The 18,323-nt window shown below is 34.9% G+C and overlaps 1 protein-coding gene across 1 annotated transcript; it reads right to left on the bottom strand.

Moving 5' to 3' along the window:
• Positions 1–1,401: 1,401 nt before the first annotated feature.
• LOC139523162 (HMG box-containing protein 4-like) lies at positions 1,402–16,735 on the bottom strand. Its single transcript, XM_071316971.1, has 10 exons — positions 16,581–16,735; positions 10,531–10,940; positions 9,358–10,189; positions 7,617–7,817; positions 6,808–6,845; positions 6,318–6,405; positions 5,009–5,073; positions 3,243–3,467; positions 2,404–2,496; positions 1,402–1,630 (listed from the first exon to the last, which is right to left on the bottom strand). The coding sequence occupies exons 1-10, from the start codon at positions 16,702–16,704 to the stop codon at positions 1,463–1,465; spliced, it is 2,244 nt and encodes a 747-aa protein (XP_071173072.1). The 5' UTR covers positions 16,705–16,735; the 3' UTR covers positions 1,402–1,462.
• Positions 16,736–18,323: the final 1,588 nt, after the last annotated feature.

The raw sequence follows: 18,323 nt of genomic DNA, 5'->3' as shown, positions 1-18,323 counted from the left end.
AACTAGATATCATTGAGATGGGCGCCATCTCTGTGGGCCCCGCTGTGAATAATGTGCATTAAAAAATTGTATCTTTACCATAGGACATGGGTTTGTCAACTGAAATCAAAGTTTTTGACCTTGACCTTTGACCTAGGAAGTTGTAAATAAATTATGACACACCCTTTGGTGTTGGTTTATAAACATGTCAAGTATAAACTTTGAAATGATAACGGTTCTCAAGATATAGAGCGGACACGATCTTTACCATAGGACATGGGGTTGTCAACTGAAACCAAAGTTTTTGACCTTGACCTTTGACCTAGGAAGTTGCACATAAATTATGACACACCCTTTGGTGTTGGTTTATATACATGTCAAGTATAAACTTTGAAATGATAACGGTTCTCAAGATATAGAGCGGACACAATCTTTACCATAGGACATGGGGTTGTCAACTGAAACCAAAGTTTTTGACCTTGAACTTTGCCCTAGGCAGTCGTTCATAAATTATGACACACCCTCTGGTGTTGGTTCATATACATGTCAAGTATAAACTTTGAAATCATAACGGTTCTCAAGATATAGAGCGGACACGATCTTCACCACAGGACACAGGGTTGTCAACTGAAATGAAAGTTTTTGACCTTGACCTTTGACCTAGGAAGTTTTACATACATCATGACACACCCTCTGGTGTTGGTTAAAATGGATGTCAAGTTTAAACTTTGAAATCATAACGGTTCTCAAGATATAGAGCGGACACGATCTTCACCACAGGACACAGGGTTGTCAACTGAAACCAAAGTTTTTGACCTTGACCTTTGACCTAGGAAGTTTTACATACATCATGACACACCCTCTGGTGTTGGTTAAAATGGATGTCAAGTATAAACTTTGAAATCATAACGGTTTTTAAGATATAGAGCGGACACAAAGTTAAAGTGTTACGGACGGACGGACGGACGGACGGACGGACGGACAGACGGACGGACGGACGGACGGACGGACGGACAGACGGACGGACGGACTGATCACTATAGGGCGACCCGCCTTAGTCGGCGGGGCCCTAATTAACCTTGTTCGCTGATCCATGAAATGAGGTCAAGGTCAGCTCTCTGCCAGGTATTCAGATAAAATTGTTATTCTTTTACTCCAATTTAGAATGAAATGAACTTAACAAAAAATCTGTACTTTTTTTCATGTAGTCAATGAACCATGAAAATGAGGTCAAGGACAAAGGACACGAAAGACAGACAAAAAACTTCATAACATTAAGCATCTATATACAAACAAAGTATAAAGCATCCAGGTCTTCCAGCTTCAAAAATAAAAAGTTTTTAAGAAGTTAGTTGACGCTGACACCACCTCTGCCGCTGTGGCACTTTCTGACACAGAAGTCGCAGGATCAACAAAAAGTTATCACCTTTTATGATTTTTTATTATTGATTTTTTTTCTTTACAACATGAATAAAACACAAAATTATAATCCTGGCATAAAATAGGCTAAATTGTCTAATGTTCTACTATGTGTCTCTGCTGGACAGCCATGCAATTCTGGAATTTGTGTTGTTAAGCACATAAGTGGCCCTAATGCACATAATAATGAGTCTAATAACACAGACAAACTTCCTTGAACAGCAATAAGACCCTGAAAGAAGAAAAATGTATACATTACAAAAAGCGTATGAAATGAACTGGCTCACAGTATGTTATCATGGTGGCAATACTTGGCTATATACAAAGTTTTTGGCCAAAAATATCAAAGAGCACCATAAATTATAATTTCTTTGCAGAGTTTTCAAAGCATTTAAATTATCCAGACTAGTTTTATTTTTATTACAATTACTGTCTAGAATATAAGTGCTACTGACTGTCATATTTTTCATTTGATTAAGATAAAAATAAAAAACATGGTTAGATCATCTATTTTTATGGCACGACCTTTCCAGAAAACTAACACATGTTTTATGTGCATGAAAGTGACAAAACAGTATGTTTGATTGGATGGGAAGAAAATAATACTTCAAAGCAAGTCCACTCATTGTTAGTTTTAAACAACGAAATATGTTTGACATCTCTAAGAGAGACCAAAAACCAATCAGCATCCTTAACAGGAGTGGCGGCAACTTGTCCTTGCCCTATGTGCCAAAAGGCATAACAAGGACTAAGTAAGTAAGTAATCCTTAACAATACAACTAAACACCTTACCCTGTGTTCCTGTAATCTCATACCAATGATACTAAGAGATTCACCCTTAACAATACAACTAACCACCTTACCCTGTGTTCCTGTAATCTCATACCAATGATACTAAGAGATTCACCCTTAACAATACAACTAACCACCTTACCCTGTGTTCCTGTAATCTCATACCAATGATACTGAGGGATTCACCCTTAACAATACAACTAACCACCTTACCCTGTGTTCCTGTAATCTCATACCAATGATACTAAGAGATTCACCAACCAGTTTAATATATGCTGCAACATCTATAGGCTCTATTCCAGAACCCTACAAAAACAGATTACACGGTAGAAATATAAACAGATTACACGGTAGAAATATAAACAGATTACACGGTAGAAATATAAACAGATTACACGGTAGAAATATAAACAGATTACATGGTAGAAATATAAACAGATTACACGGTAGAAATATAAACAGATTACACGGTAGAAATATAAACAGATTACACGGTAGAAATATAATGTTTGTTTCATTGATTCAAACTGGAACTTTTCACAATTAGTAGGTGGAACTTAAACCATGTTTTATAAAGTTAAGTTCACACATATATATATATATATATATTGTAAAAAATAAGGCAGTTTCTAGTTCTAAAAATAAACTAACCTTACAATATGATATAATAACAGAAAGAATATTTCAGACTGATCATAAGCAATTTATCTCCCTTTCTTGTGTTGTTTTCATAATATATCTTTATTTAGTAAAGTTGCATTAGTAAACTATTGGGTTATTTTTACAGCATATTGTAACAAATGATTAAAAAATTTGGTCTAAATTAGCTAAACCATAAATTGAAAAAATCTTATTTTCGACTTCTGTGAATTCATTATTATTTCTGGGATACCAATTTGGATTTGTTTTGTTAACTACAAATGTTTAAAGTACAAGTTTTCTAAAGGCTGGTATGTCAAAACACTGACGTCAATGATCCAAGAAAATACCCTTCCAATCTACAAAGATTGGAAACCATAAAACAAGATGAATCCACATTATAATTATTATACCCTCAATTGAATAGCATGATCATCTTGTTTGGCTGCAGCAATTAGTGCCTTCTGTTGTGAAGCTGTAGGATGGTGGATTGCTGGCACAGATTTGGGTGCGTGTGATATCTTCTGCTGGACAGTAGCCGATGCTGCGGGGGTTGATGTTGCCACTTTACCAGTACTGATTAATTGTCCTTTACCCATTAGTTTTCTAGCTTCTTTCTTTGCCTTTCTTTTCCATGACTATATTAAAAAAATAAAGATATTTGTGTTGAAATGAATTTCTGTGGGCAAAAATCTTGTCCCAATGATTTACTTGACACAAATATCTGACTAAAAAATTATCATAGCTTGAGAATCAGGGGCAACAACTCCTGTAGGAAGTCAACTATGTCAATCATATTGACTCATTTGTGAATCTTGTGTTCCCGATGCTTTTTGCTGTTTATAATTCTAGGGGATATATTATCTCATTCAAAATAATTTGTAAAACTCTTAAAATTGGTCAAAATCTTCTTTAAGGGCAATATCTGCTTTTCAGTGTCTATTGACCATATTAGCCATGATTTTTGTCTCGCCTTGACAGTGTCAAAAAGCGAGACATAGGTATGCTGTTTCCGGTGGCAGCAGCGGCAACGACGCCAACAACGTCAACAATGTATTAGTTTGTGATTAAGTCTAGTTTATGGTGAACCACAAGTGGTAGGTCAATCATATTTGGTATGCAGTTGTATAAGCATTGGCACATCTAACTTCCATGGAGATTATATAGCCCCACCCCCTCTCCATGGTTCATTAACTTTGAAACTTTTACATAGCTTACAAGTTAATGTTTGTATTTAGGTTTGGGAATGACTTAGAATAAGTCAATGGTATTTGGTATGCAGTTGTATTAGCATTGGCACATCTCATTTACATGGAGATTGTTTAGCCATGTAACTCAGTTATGGTTCATTGACTTTGAATATTTGCATAACTTGTGTAAGATGTTAAAGTATTGCTATTTTGATTTCAACATTTGCATAATCAAAATTACAAAAGGCGAGACATATCGCTGTGATAACAGTTTATTAATTGTAGAATTGTCTTGATAATCATTTTTGCTGTATACAATTTCATCTTAATGTAGTATTCAACAAAACTAAAAAATAAAATAAAAACATACATTGAGAGCTATAAGGTATCTTAACCTCGTACAAATACAGCTGATATTCAAAAACATTATCAACATATTGTTTATACATAAATGTATTCTGTGTGACAAATTGGTAAAAAATTATTTCAGTGATACAGACTCTACAGAGTACATTTAATATTTGATATAGATAATTAAAAATAGACAAAGTGATGCTCCTGCACTCCACTCTGAAGTAACTGTATTATAACATAGTAAATGTAGGACTTTCTTTGAGATATTATTGTGTCTAGGAGACGCAATTGATGCCCCAGCAAATGAAAAGTTTTATTTTTAAATACACAAAGTTTATTATGGGAGCTTGTAGACAAAGGTTCAATTTAACAGTTTATACCCCAAAAGCTTAAACGACTAAGTTCAACTATCTCCCAAAAGAGTAAATTTTAATAAAATCAAAACCCTGACCAAATGCACATCTTCAATATATGTACAAACAGACAGCAAAGTGAAAACTTTCTAGGATTCAAACTGTAGGAGAAGTTATGCGTAATACCTATATATACCCATAATAGGACAGACGGATGGACTGACACAGGTAAAACAATATGCCCCCCAACTTTTAGTTGCAGGGGCATTAAAAATTACCCACCATTTTATCTCTTGATGGAAGTCCTTGCCATATCTCTCCTAATCTTCTACTCAGTTGTGCAAAATCTGAAAACAAGTCAAAATTGTGAACATGTAGGTATCTCACTAAGGATTGGTGAACATGTAGGTATCTCACTAAGGATTGGTGAACATGTAGGTATCTCACTAAGGATTGTTGAAGGAGAGTTGTGAACATGTAGGTATCTCACTAAGGATTGTTGAAGGAGAATTGTGAACATGTAGGTATCTCACTAAGGATTGTTGAAGGACAGAACATGTAGGTATCTCACTAAGGATTGTTGAAGGACAGAACATGTAGGTATCTCACTAAGGATTGTTGAAGGACAGAACATGTAGGTATCTCACTAAGGATTGTTGAAGGACAGAACATGTAGGTATCTCACTAAGGATTGTTGAAGGACAGAACATGTAGGTATCTCACTAAGGATTGTTGAAGGACAGAACATGTAGGTATCTCACTAAGGATTGTTGAAGGACAGTCCAAAAAGTGAAAAGATGAAATGTTTATGGTTAATTATTCCAGTCCTCATGACAAAATAGAGCACTGAATTGACATCAAGTTCATATTATTTTATTTTTTTTATCATTAAATAATGATATTTGTGTTCAATTGATACAACATTTTACAATCTTGATGAATCTATGGACTCAAAAGTTTTAAAAATGATGAGTCTAGACAGATTTTCATGAGTCCAAGACTCATTGACTCTAAATAGTATTATTCTTGCTATATGTATTTGTGGTTTTGTCAATTTCAAAGGTCACAATATTTTATTACAAGGTTTTTTTAGTTTTCTTTTTTAACTATTATTAATAGTCACAATGTTGTATAACAGGCACTTCTAGCATTGTTAATAGTGTTTCCCTTCTTACTGTTACAGATTTGAGTTTTATAACAAGAGAGCAAAAACTGAAATGTCTGGTTTGCATTACCCATCATGATTGAATTTACATTGAAAGTCTGTAATAAGGAGGTTTACCTACAAGTATCACACTACTTTAAATACAGAAATTATTGCAGCGTTTTGTTAATGCCAATACAGAGACCTGGTGATTATTGCAATAATAAGAACTAAAATTCTGAAATTGCAATAATTTATCCCACATTTTAGTCCATTCTTTAAAATAAGCAATAATAAATGCATGTAATAATTTCTGAATTTTATCAATGACCTATAATATATGTAAATCCACTCTACAATTTTTGTGCACTTGTTTTTCTTTGTATAATAATTATGTTTTAATGTTATGATATTTATATGATGGTATTGATAAAATTTATAAATTACCAATTCCTGGACTTTCTGCCAAGACTTTGTTCCTCATAGAATTACACCACATTGTATATGCAGTTAACCTTTTCTTCTTCTTTTCTTTCTGTAATAAAAATGAAGAGAAATCCTGAATTGTAAATTTAAATTGGGTCAATTGAATACTGTAAATTCAGAAATTATTGCATTTACAATTCTGTCTCATTTTTCGCAATGATAAAAACCTCGCAATAATTTCTGGATTTACAGTAGTAAAAAAATCCTACTAATTCTCCTAGAATACCCTTTTACATAAGGAAACACTTCAGGGAAATGAAAAATAATTTGATTTTTGCATAGAGTTGTTCCTGTCAAAATCAAGACAAGCAGTTTCATATTGTAATTTTAGATTTTAAAGTAAAAACCATACATTCGTTAATCTATTTCTTTGGTTTAAATCAAAAATAAAGATTCTTGAACCATTTTTTCCAGCAATATTGATTTGAACTATTGACTTAAGTTAACTTACAGCAGGTTTTTCTGGTTTACCGCCAGCCTTTGTATCACCTGTAAATAAGTTGTAGCATATATTCAGTTGATAGTAATATTATATCATTTTAATATGGAATAATGTCTTGATAGGGTCATTACACTCATTAAATTATAACAATCTTTACTAAGTTTTGTTTTTATCAACTTCTTATAAATAAGACACAACACAATATAATGATTACTTATACTAGTACTAATGGATACAGACATTTTATTCTTCCAAATCAAAAACCTATATACTTTACTTCAAAATTATAAATTACCTCCCTTTCACCATATGAAATTAGTTTAAACATATTTATTTATAGTGGATTGGGAAACAAGTTTTGCAACTTATATTAATCCCTTTCCACTTTGAGGGTGCGAGTGCTGCCTTGTAGCGGCATTAGCCTACTCTTTTTCGAAATCTACAAGGGTGTCTTTAACATGCAAGAGATATGGCTCTCTCTTAACACGTGTCAGCCATTTATGGTCCACTTCCAACGGACTATCATCGTTTCCTCAAGACCATACTCGCAGATGGTGTCAAGGGAGAGCTGAAAATAGAGTTCCTGAAATTTTCATCCCAAACGGGAATCGAACTAGGAACCTTTGTGTTAGTAGTCTGATGCACTAACCACTACACCACAGCTCTCTCTATGAACTTGTATGATAACAAATAAAAATATTGTCAACAGAATTCAAGAAGTTATCAACTATATTTATAACTTAAAAACTCTGTGAATTTTGTTTTTGCATTTTTTCATCTAGAAAATGGCAGCTTGTACAGATTACAGAACACTCAACCTTTCTTCTTAGATGGTGCCTTCTTTGTAGTTTTCTTCTTCTTGTTAACTTCATCTGCTATAACTAGATTTCCTTCCTCGTCATCGTCATCATCATCTCCAAAATCATCGTCATCAAAATCATCTTCTTCAAGTGATGATTTCTTTTTACTTGTCTTCTTCTTTCCTTTTTTGTTATCAACTGGAGACACATCTGTCAAATCTATTAAATATCTTACATTAAAAATTAATCTAAATGTCAATAAGTTTAACATGTAAAATATGTAACTCTTACAAGGTCAGTGAACCATATAAATAATATCCATGGAAATATGCTAATATTACAAATGCATACCAAATATAATTGACCTACCATTAACGGTTCTCAAACTGATCTAATCACAAACTATAAAATGTAAACTATACAAAAACAAAGGGCACTCAGTAAAATAATCAAGGAAAAGAAATGTACTAGCTTACAGTGATTCCAATTAAACTGACCTAACAAATTTTTTTTGAAATTGCCAACAGCAGTACATTTGTAGATGTCTGGCAAATCGGAAAAGCGCTTGCATGTCACATCTCATGTCAAGCTACAGATCTGACGAGGTCTTGTGTAAATATATAATGATAATCACTTGCAAACATTTGCTACATTTGTTCGACTTCAAAAGCAAAAATTTGGTTGGGGTTGTAAGGTCCTTTTTATTCAAGGAAATATGTGTATATCATGCAAAAATTAAACTCTTAAGTGAAAAATGAACCCATAAGGATCATTACTATCCTTATCTGGAAATATGTTATTCCAATGAAATTAATTTTAAGGATGAAACCATGAATATTACACAAACCCCTCATACATTTGTAAATCAATGTTTCTGCAGTATTTGCTGTATGGTACTGCATTCCTTTTTTTCAAATTTACTCTTAAGCTGGCCATTTTTTGGCTATTGTGACTCTTAAAAATATTTAACCTATTATTTTTAGTCTATTTTTTTTTATATATATCATACATGTAGGATCAATTGAATAGATTTAAACCTAGATATTTACCTTTCGCCTTTCTGGCCAATTCTTCCTGCTCCAGCAAAGTCCCTTCCTGAGATTCAAACCTAGATATTTACCTTTCGCCTTTCTGGCCAATTCTTCCTCCTCCAGCAAAGTCCTGTTCTGAGAGTTAAACCTAGATATTTACCTTTCGCCTTTCTGGCCAATTCTTCCTGCTCCAGCAAAGTCCTGTCCTGAGATTTAAACCTAGATATTTACCTTTAGCCTTTCTGGCCAATTCCTCCTGCTCCAGTAAAGTCCCGTCCTGAGATTTAAACCTAGATATTTACCTTTAGCCTTTCTGGCCAATTCCTCCTGCTCCAGCAAAGTCCTGTTCTGAGAGTTAAACCTAGATATTTACCTTTCGCCTTTCTGGCCAATTCTTCCTGCTCCAGCAAAGTCCTGTCCTGAGATTTAAACCTAGATATTTACCTTTAGCCTTTCTGGCCAATTCCTCCTGCTCCAGTAAAGTCCCGTCCTGAGATTTAAACCTAGATATTTACCTTTAGCCTTTCTGGCCAATTCCTCCTGCTCCAGCAAAGTCCTGTTCTGAGAGTTAAACCTAGATATTTACCTTTCGCCTTTCTGGCCAATTCTTCCTGCTCCAGCAAAGTCCTGTCCTGAGATTTAAACCTAGATATTTACCTTTAGCCTTTCTGGCCAATTCCTCCTGCTCCAGTAAAGTCCTGTCCTGAGATTTAAACCTAGATATTTACCTTTAGCCTTTCTGGCCAATTCCTCCTGCTCCAGCAAAGTCCCGTCTTGAGATTCAAACTGCCATTCCATATCATCCTCATCGTCACCTTCATCATCCTCATCTAATTCATCATCAAAATCTTCATCGTCCTCATCATCATCGTATGATTGATGGCCATCGTCTAAATCACTGGGTGACATAATAATAGTTCTTTTAACAATTTTTTCGGCTGCTACAACATTAGGTTCCGATTTAAGAGAGTCCGAACTTTTGTCTAGTTCTTTAGGTTTATCAGAACTTATTGCTGTAGTAGACACGGTAGGTGTAGAGAACTGTGTTGGAGTATTGAGTAACATTTTGATGACACTTTTACCTTTCTTTGAAGGAGAAGGTGGAGATTCTTGTTTTTTAGGTGTAACAGGTTCTGATTTAATCGGTTTTTGTTTCTGTGTGCCAGTGTGAAGTCCTTGCGCCTGTGCCATAATATTTGCCGATAGTTCTGCCACGGATGACAAGTCACTAGGTTCTTCCTTTACAAACAAGTTTTGAGAAAGTTCAGATCCTTCTGTTGGTTCTTTTATTTTGACTCTGGATTTTGTTTTTTTGGCTGATGGAGGTGATGGTTCGGCCTTAACCATACCAGGCAAACCCCCTGCTACTGATAACACTACGCTCTGACCTAGTTCATTTCTGACGATAGTTATACCAGTAGGAGGGAGTTGTTTTGTGGGGGACTGTTGAACAGGAGGAGACATAACAACTGGACTTTTTCCACCAGGCTTTTTAGTTTTAGTTTTTTCTGCTTCTTCAAATTCTTCCATTTCTATTACTTTAGCTGACTTTTTACGCACCTAGAATTGAAAAAGTGTTTGGCATGTGTTACTCAGGTTATTTTACATCTATATGCAAATATAGTTAAAGCCAAATGTCATGATTGTTGTATATAAAGGTGATAAATAACTTAAAATTTTCTTCTCATCATAGCTCTTCATTGCAGGCAACCAGTTCAAAAACTACTGCCTTGAAAGGAAATTACTACATGTACATTGTATGTATACTTTTTTTTGTTTGAAATTTTACAGACCTTTGGTACATGTACATGTTCATTTCTATTTCAATTTTTACAATTTTTTCAATATAGTTTTATATTAGTATCTTGACAAACATGACAAATTAGGTTATTTTATCTTACCCTTCCTCTTTTGCCAGCCTCTGAATTATCTGTAGGTGTTGTTGGTGACAGGGGCACTAACTGTTGTACAACTTGCTGCTGTGGCGCCATCTGTGTGATAACCTTTAGTGGTATCTTAGGGGAGATAATTGGTGTGATCTGTGGACCTGTTTGTAGAAGCTGAGGTGCTGGTACCTGTATCTTAATTTGCTGTTGAACTGGTTGTATTATAATTGGTTTTGGTGCTGCCTGAAGGGTCTGCATTAAGAGTTTTGATGGGGGAGGTGGTGATTTGATAGGTGGAGTTTTGATACCAGACTTGGTGGTTTGAGGTGTTTCTTCATCAGATTCATCAGAATCATCAGATGACTTGTCAACATCTTTTTCCAGAAATCGAGCTGGTTTCTTCCTGGCTCTACCGGATCTTGTCACTGAAGTTAAAAGTAGACTTAAAAATTAGAACTCTGTACACAAGTAAGAGATGCATATAAAACCCATTGCACAAAATAACTTATTCGTTTCAATCTGATTTAAATACTTATACTGGTTACAGGTACCTCAATCACTTATACAATAATTTTTACTCTGACACTTTATTTATAGAATAATAAGATTTCAAATAGAGAAAAATATTCAATAATGACCCAACAACACATTAATTCACGAATGCGCGTAGGGCATGAGTTAATTATCAGTGTTGCTTGGTCACGAGTTGAATATTTTTTCGATATTTGAATTCTTTAATTAGTTATTCTTTTTATTACATTGGCAAATGCCTTTTTTTAAAGAAATTAATGTAAAACATGTACGGAACTATATCTTTTTTCTACACATTCACAATTTGTCTTGATCCGCCATTATCGACGTCTTGACAACGCCTATTGTTGTATGACGTCAGAGAGTGACATAACCACGTTTATTTTACATATCGGTTTTTATTTAACTGAGATATCAATTCATTGCACCCAATGTAATAAATCTTGTTATTTATTATCCAGTTTTGTTAAAAGCATATTTAGATAGTACTTGCACTACTGTAATTGGTGATTTTTGTTTACCAGAATTATTCATTGCCACATAAAGTTTTGGGGATGAATATTTGAGCAAGATATAGAAATTACTTTTTTTACTATCTCACCAGATATTAATAATCACACATTAAAAAAAAAAAGATAAATAGATTACTGTGAATTCATTATTATTCTTTGGATACCAATTTTTGTGGGTTTCATGGGTACAGGTGAACCACAAATTCAAATGTTTAATGAGTATCATATTTGCAATAGGCTTTGTATACAGAGATTGACAAAACCATGAAATCAAATATCCATGAAGATGCAAGTTTTCAGCAATTCACAAAAATACAGTATAACAGATAAAACAATGACTTAACAGTGTATATTTTTAATTGAGTGAATCCCTAAAAATATGAATTGTTCCTTTTTCACTTTTTTATCTTCACATGCAGTTCAACAAGTTCCAAATGTCTCACAGTGGACACATGGCAATAGGTGCAAGGCAGAATACCAAGAAAATAAGTCAAATTCAATATAGCTATTCTGCATTTTTTATAACAGTGAATGTATGCATAAGCTTACAGTCATTCCAAAGGTTCATCAGACATGTGGCAATATACAGTAATAAATGGTTTGGTCCAGCAAAATGTCACCAATTACTGGACCAAATGATCAGCAAAGATATAAGAATTTTGTAATACTCTTATTGTAAAAGACTGCTAAAACACTGAATGCTTAATCAATCACTGTAAAATAGGCAGTGACATGGAAACATCATGCTGTCTGCTGCGACTCCTGTGAAACTTGGTATCACACAGATTGCCAAGGAATACCAAACCATATATACAACATAATGAATAATAGTAATATAAGTTGGCACTGTATACAATGTGGTATGCCAAATTTTAGCTCAAGCTTCTTTAATTTTACATCCATAGAAACGTCAAATATATATGACACCTTAAATTCACCAAGTAGTCTTAGAGATGTAGGAAGTCCGGGAGCACCAACAGCTGCATCATCCCCGATTCCACACAAACTTCCTCGTAATCAAAAAGCTTATACAACAACAAAAAAGGGCAAAATGCCATTAAAAATTCTGAACATGAATTTTCAATCAATTAAAAACAAAAAACAGGACCTACTAGAAATCATTGATACTGTCAAACCAGATATCATACTAGGTACCGAAACATGGTTAGAACCAAACACCTCTTCTTATGAGTACTTTCCATCAGATTTATATAATGTGTATCGCAATGACAGGGCACCAAGTACCAACAACCAAAGCTATGGGGGTGTACTTATAGCAATTACAAAAGAATTCATAAGTTCAGAGGTAAAAGAACTAGAAACTGAATGTGAAGTAGTCTGGGCAGAAATCAATATTGCTGGCTCAAAAAACATCTTAATATCATCCTATTACAGACCACCATCTGATACAGGTTTGTCACTAGAACAACTCCATCAATCTCTAAATCGTATCAATAGTCAATCAAATGCAACTATTATTGTGGGGGGTGATTTTAACTTGGGACATATTGATTGGTCAACATCAAGCACAATACCAGGCAAACCTGACATACAACTTCACCAAAATCTCTTAGATATAATGAATGACACAAACCTACATCAAGTTGTCAATACACCAACAAGAAATGATCGCATACTAGATCTAATAATGATTAATAACCCAACATACATCAACAAAGTAACCACACTACCACCAATAGGTTCAAGCGACCATGATATTGTCTATGCCGAAGCAGACATCTGGCTTAAGAGAATAAGAGAAACCCCACAAAAAGTATACAAGTATAACAAAGCCAACTGGGACGAAATTAAACTTGACATAAGTACCATCTACAAATCAATCATTGACAACTATGATTCTCTTAACACCAATGAGCTATGGGAACTATTTAAAACCAAACTCATCAGCTCTGTCGAAAAACACATTCCATCAAAAATCCTACGAAACAAACATCGATTACTGTGGATATCTGATAAATTAAGACGACAAATTAACAAGAAAAACAAACTTTACAAAAAGCGAAAAAACAGCGAATACACGGAGAAATATAAAAAGATGAAAGCTCAGGTACAAAAAGATCAAAGGAAAGCCTACTGGGAATATATTGAAAAACTTATATGTGATCTTCCAATTAATGAACCAGACATTCAAATACAAAATCAGAGCAAACCTAAGAAACTCTTTCAATACATTAAGTCAATAAGAACTGACAAATCTGGTATCTCTGCACTAAAGAAAGACAGCAACATCATTACAGACGCCACAGAGAAAGCAAATCTCTTAAACGAACAATTTCAATCTGTATTTACCCCAGTTACAGATGACCCAATACCAAACAAAGGCATCAGTTCACATCCTAATATCAGCGAATTACATATAACACCAAATGGGATCGAAAAACTCTTAAATAAGATCAACCCACATAAAGCCACCAGCCCAGATAACATCAGTGGCCGCTTACTGAAAGAAATGAAGACAGAAATTGCACCAATACTATGCTTAATCTTTAACAAATCATACAACACTGGTATCACACCTAACGACTGGAAACACGCTAGAGTCGCACCAGCATATAAAAAAGGGGATAAGCATAAACCGGTCAATTATAGACCTATTTCATTAACTTGTATTTGCTGCAAGTTAATGGAACACATAGTAACATCACACATTATGAAACATCTCGAATCAAATAACATCTTGTACGACCTTCAACATGGCTTTCGGCACTCTCGTTCTTGTGAGACACAACTTCTCTCCTTCATTCAAGAACTTCAATCCACAAACAATTCAAATACACAAACAGACCTTGTAATAATGGACTTTGCGAAAGCCTTTGATAAAGTTCCGCATCGTCACTTACTATACAAATTACACTATTTTGGCATTAATGGAAACACTTTAAATTGGATCTCTGCATTTCTCTCTGATCGAACCCAGACAGTTGTTCTGGATGGAAGATCATCAAGCACAGTCCCAGTCACCTCTGGGGTTCCTCAAGGTACTGTCTTAGGTCCTGTCTTATTCTTGGCGTATATCAACGACCTTCCAGACTACCTTACACATAGCAAACTAAGACTATTTGCTGATGACAGTATCTTATACATGCCAGTTAAATCCCAGAGTGACTGCCTAAAACTGCAAGCTGACCTTGATGCAGCTGCAAAATGGGAAGAGGACTGGCTGATGGCCTTCCACCCAGACAAGTGTAATGTTCTCTCTGTAACAACTAAACGTCAACCTTTAAAACATAACTACACTCTCCACAATCATATACTAGAATCTGTTACATCTGCTAAGTACTTAGGCATCACATTACAATCAAACCTTAAATGGGACAAACACATAGATGACAATATATCAAAGGCCAACAAAACTCTCGGCTTCCTTCGAAGAAATCTGAAAACATCAAACCAAAACATCAAGAGCCAGGCATACCAAGCACTTGTCCGTCCCAAACTTGAATACTCTTGCTCAGTTTGGGACCCCCACACTTCAGAATCTATTTCAAAGATAGAGATGGTCCAAAGGCGAGCTGCTCGGTATGCCTGCAACAGGTATCATAATACTAGTAGTGTATCAAACATGCTGAACACACTAAACTGGCCTATTTTGACACAACGCAGACTGCGTGCACGACTGGTTATGATGTACAAGATCACACATCAACTTGTTGCTATACCATCTAGCACAATTCTCATTCCATCAGACTCAAGAACCAGAAAACATCATTCTCACACCTTCAGACATATTTATACATCAAAAGACTCGTACAGATTTTCATTCTTCCCATACACAATAACTCAATGGAATCTTTTACCAACCACAGTAGTAAATACACAGACAGTCGACTCTTTCAGAGATCAGCTAACATATGCTGTTCTCTCCACTATTATTTAAAAAACTTCATCTCATGTACATAGTTTTAATCACTACATCTGTTCTTTGCACTGTTTGTAAATATAACTTAATTTTAATAAATAGGCCACGTATGCACCAGTTATTAATCATCTTTATTCAGATGGAAAACTGGAAAACTTAAAGAAGAAGGACCAAAAGACCACTGAGGTCCAAAAACTCTCAGAACAACTGACAACATGACTGAACTTGTACTCAGCTTTGGACTGTACATGTAGCCCACTTTGAGAACATTATTCTTTTCACAACTTCAAAGTAAAACATTGTGTTATTATCACAGCAGTTATTAAATTTAAGAAATAATTCATGGAAGCCATATAGATTTGTTGGAATTTCATTTGAATTTTATCCTGAGCGTTAATTTGCGCCTGCATACGAAGTTTTTATCTCTCAACATGCTCAAATGATACGCAAGTCCCGGGCATGTATTTCCTGCTCACAAGGAAGCTATTAAACCAAGAGTTCTAAATGATGATGTTGAAATCATCCCTTCGTAAACTTTACAGACGCCATAAAGAGTTGGTTGACCATTATGGAATAACCATTTCAGATGATATTGGATATGCTCCTTATAAATTTTGTAACTTGAATCCTCTTTTCTTTTCATGAATGTGACCTACCAAGTTAGATTATTGACCAGGTTTGTAATTACATGAGCAACACGACAGGTGCCACATGTAGAGCAGGATCTGCTTACCCTTCCAGAGCACCTGACATCACCCCTAGTTTTTGGTGTGGTTCATCTTGCTTAGTCTTGTGTACTATAGTTTGTCTGTTAGTCATTTTCTTTGTTAGCCACGGAGTTGTAAGTTTATTTTCAATCTATGAGTTGGACTGTCCCTCTAGATCTGGCTCTGGTATCTTTCACCCTTCTTTTGATACAGACAAGTGTCTGTGTACAGAACCTGAGTCTTGTACTGCGTAAATAAGCAGTTATCACAGGCACTTGAATCATTTGATTGTAAAGATCCCATCCCTCTTGCTTTTAAGATAGAAGGACTAAGGGATGAAACTGTAGTGCATGTGTTCAAAATGCCAAGAAAACAGGTGCTTTGTACTTTCTTATTTTTTTTATTTTAGACAATTTTATTGATAGGGGGAATTACCGTCATCTTCTTCTCTTTTACGCTTTCCTGACATTCTAAGCTGGACAAATCTCTGTTTAGATGCAAGCTGTCTTCGCGGCCAAATGTAAACAACTTGACTTCCGGTTACTGATGTGATGTTCATGTAAAAATATTTTATATGAAATTCAAAATATAGATTAGCATACATCAAATGTACATTTTTTGAGTTTTGTATAAATAAATAACAGGATTACACGTTGAATGAGTCAGAGCCGTTTCGTTAACTTAAAAAAAAGGGGGGGCTGATGTCTCGGCCCATCAAACTCGGACTATAACAAACTCGGCCTATAACACAATCGGCCTCACTAACCCGGACTACTAGAAGGAATTACAAGTTATTTTCTTTATTTTCAACTACTTATCAGTTTTTATTTCGGATTATTTATGAGTTATAATAATTTGCAAGCAAGAAATATAAATTACATTAACAATTAGTTTTGAAAGAAAAGTTAGGCCAATTTCATTTAATCAGAAATGAAAAAATAGACAGCCAAATATTTAGGTCTCGCCATTCAAAACAACCTGAAATGGGATCAACATATACAACAGATAACTGACAAAGCAAATAAAACACTCGGATTCTTGAGGAGAAACAGAATATCATCAACAAAAGTAAAGAGCCAAGCTAATATTGGACTAGTACATGTAGTAAGACCACATTTAGAACTTATGCCGCAACTGTTTGGGACCCAGCAACAAAAGAATCGATCTACAAAATAGAACAGATACAAAAAAGAGCTGCGAGATACGTGACAAATAGGTACAAACCAAGGCAACTGCAAGTGTCACAGAAATGATAGACCACCTAAGATGGAAAACACTGCAACAACGAAGAAAGGAAAACCAGACAGTGATGTTCTTTAAAATAGAGAATAATATGGTAGCAAAAGAGAAAGAAGGACTAACACCATCAGTAAGAAAAGGGATAAATATACACCCTGGGGCATACCAAGTACCGCATTCACGAATTGATGCACACAAGACATCATACTTACCGCAGACTATAAGGGACTGGAACGCCTTACCACCAGACATCCCACAGGCAGAGACACTAGGTGCCTTCAAGGCCCTAGTGTCAAACCTCTAGAGCCTTGGAGGCTCATACTGTTTTTAGCCAGCTTTTATTTTAATTAAAATTCACTGTATATAGTTAGTTCCACGGTTTTACTTCAACAATTAATTTACTTGGATGTCTTCTACTGCAACGGAACTCGTCAGAAACATGCGGCATATATATAGCAGAATCTTCAGTTTGTTGAAGGAGGCTATTATCCGACAGAAACAGAAAGGCTACCTCTTATTGGTCCTTTCTTCTATCTTATTTCTGTGGCTCCTTATCTAATTATTTATCATATACATGGCTTATTTTATTTAGGAAAAATGCTTAACATTTTAAAATCGCTCTAAATATAGAAATGCCCGTACAATCCTTTGCTTAATGCAAGGTCAAGTGCTTTCACCTATATTGATCTAATTTCATTTTATGTCAGTAATGACTTCGAGAATGAATTTATTAATAATCATCCGGAGACCTGCCATGCAGATACTTGACAAATAAGTATAAATCAACTGCTAGTGTCACTGAAATGATAGACCACCTAAAATGGAAAACACTGCAACAACGAAGAAAGGAAACCAGTCTAGTGATGTTCTATAAAATAGAGAAAAATATGGTAGCAATAGAGAAAAAAGGACGACTCAGGCCACCAGTAAGAAAAAGGA

Source organism: Mytilus edulis, chromosome 1 (assembly GCF_963676685.1).
Source record: "Mytilus edulis chromosome 1, xbMytEdul2.2, whole genome shotgun sequence".
In the NCBI taxonomy this organism is placed as follows: domain Eukaryota; kingdom Metazoa; phylum Mollusca; class Bivalvia; order Mytilida; family Mytilidae; genus Mytilus; species Mytilus edulis.
Note: the sequence above shows the minus strand (reverse complement) of the source record. Positions and strands in the feature narration are given on the sequence as shown.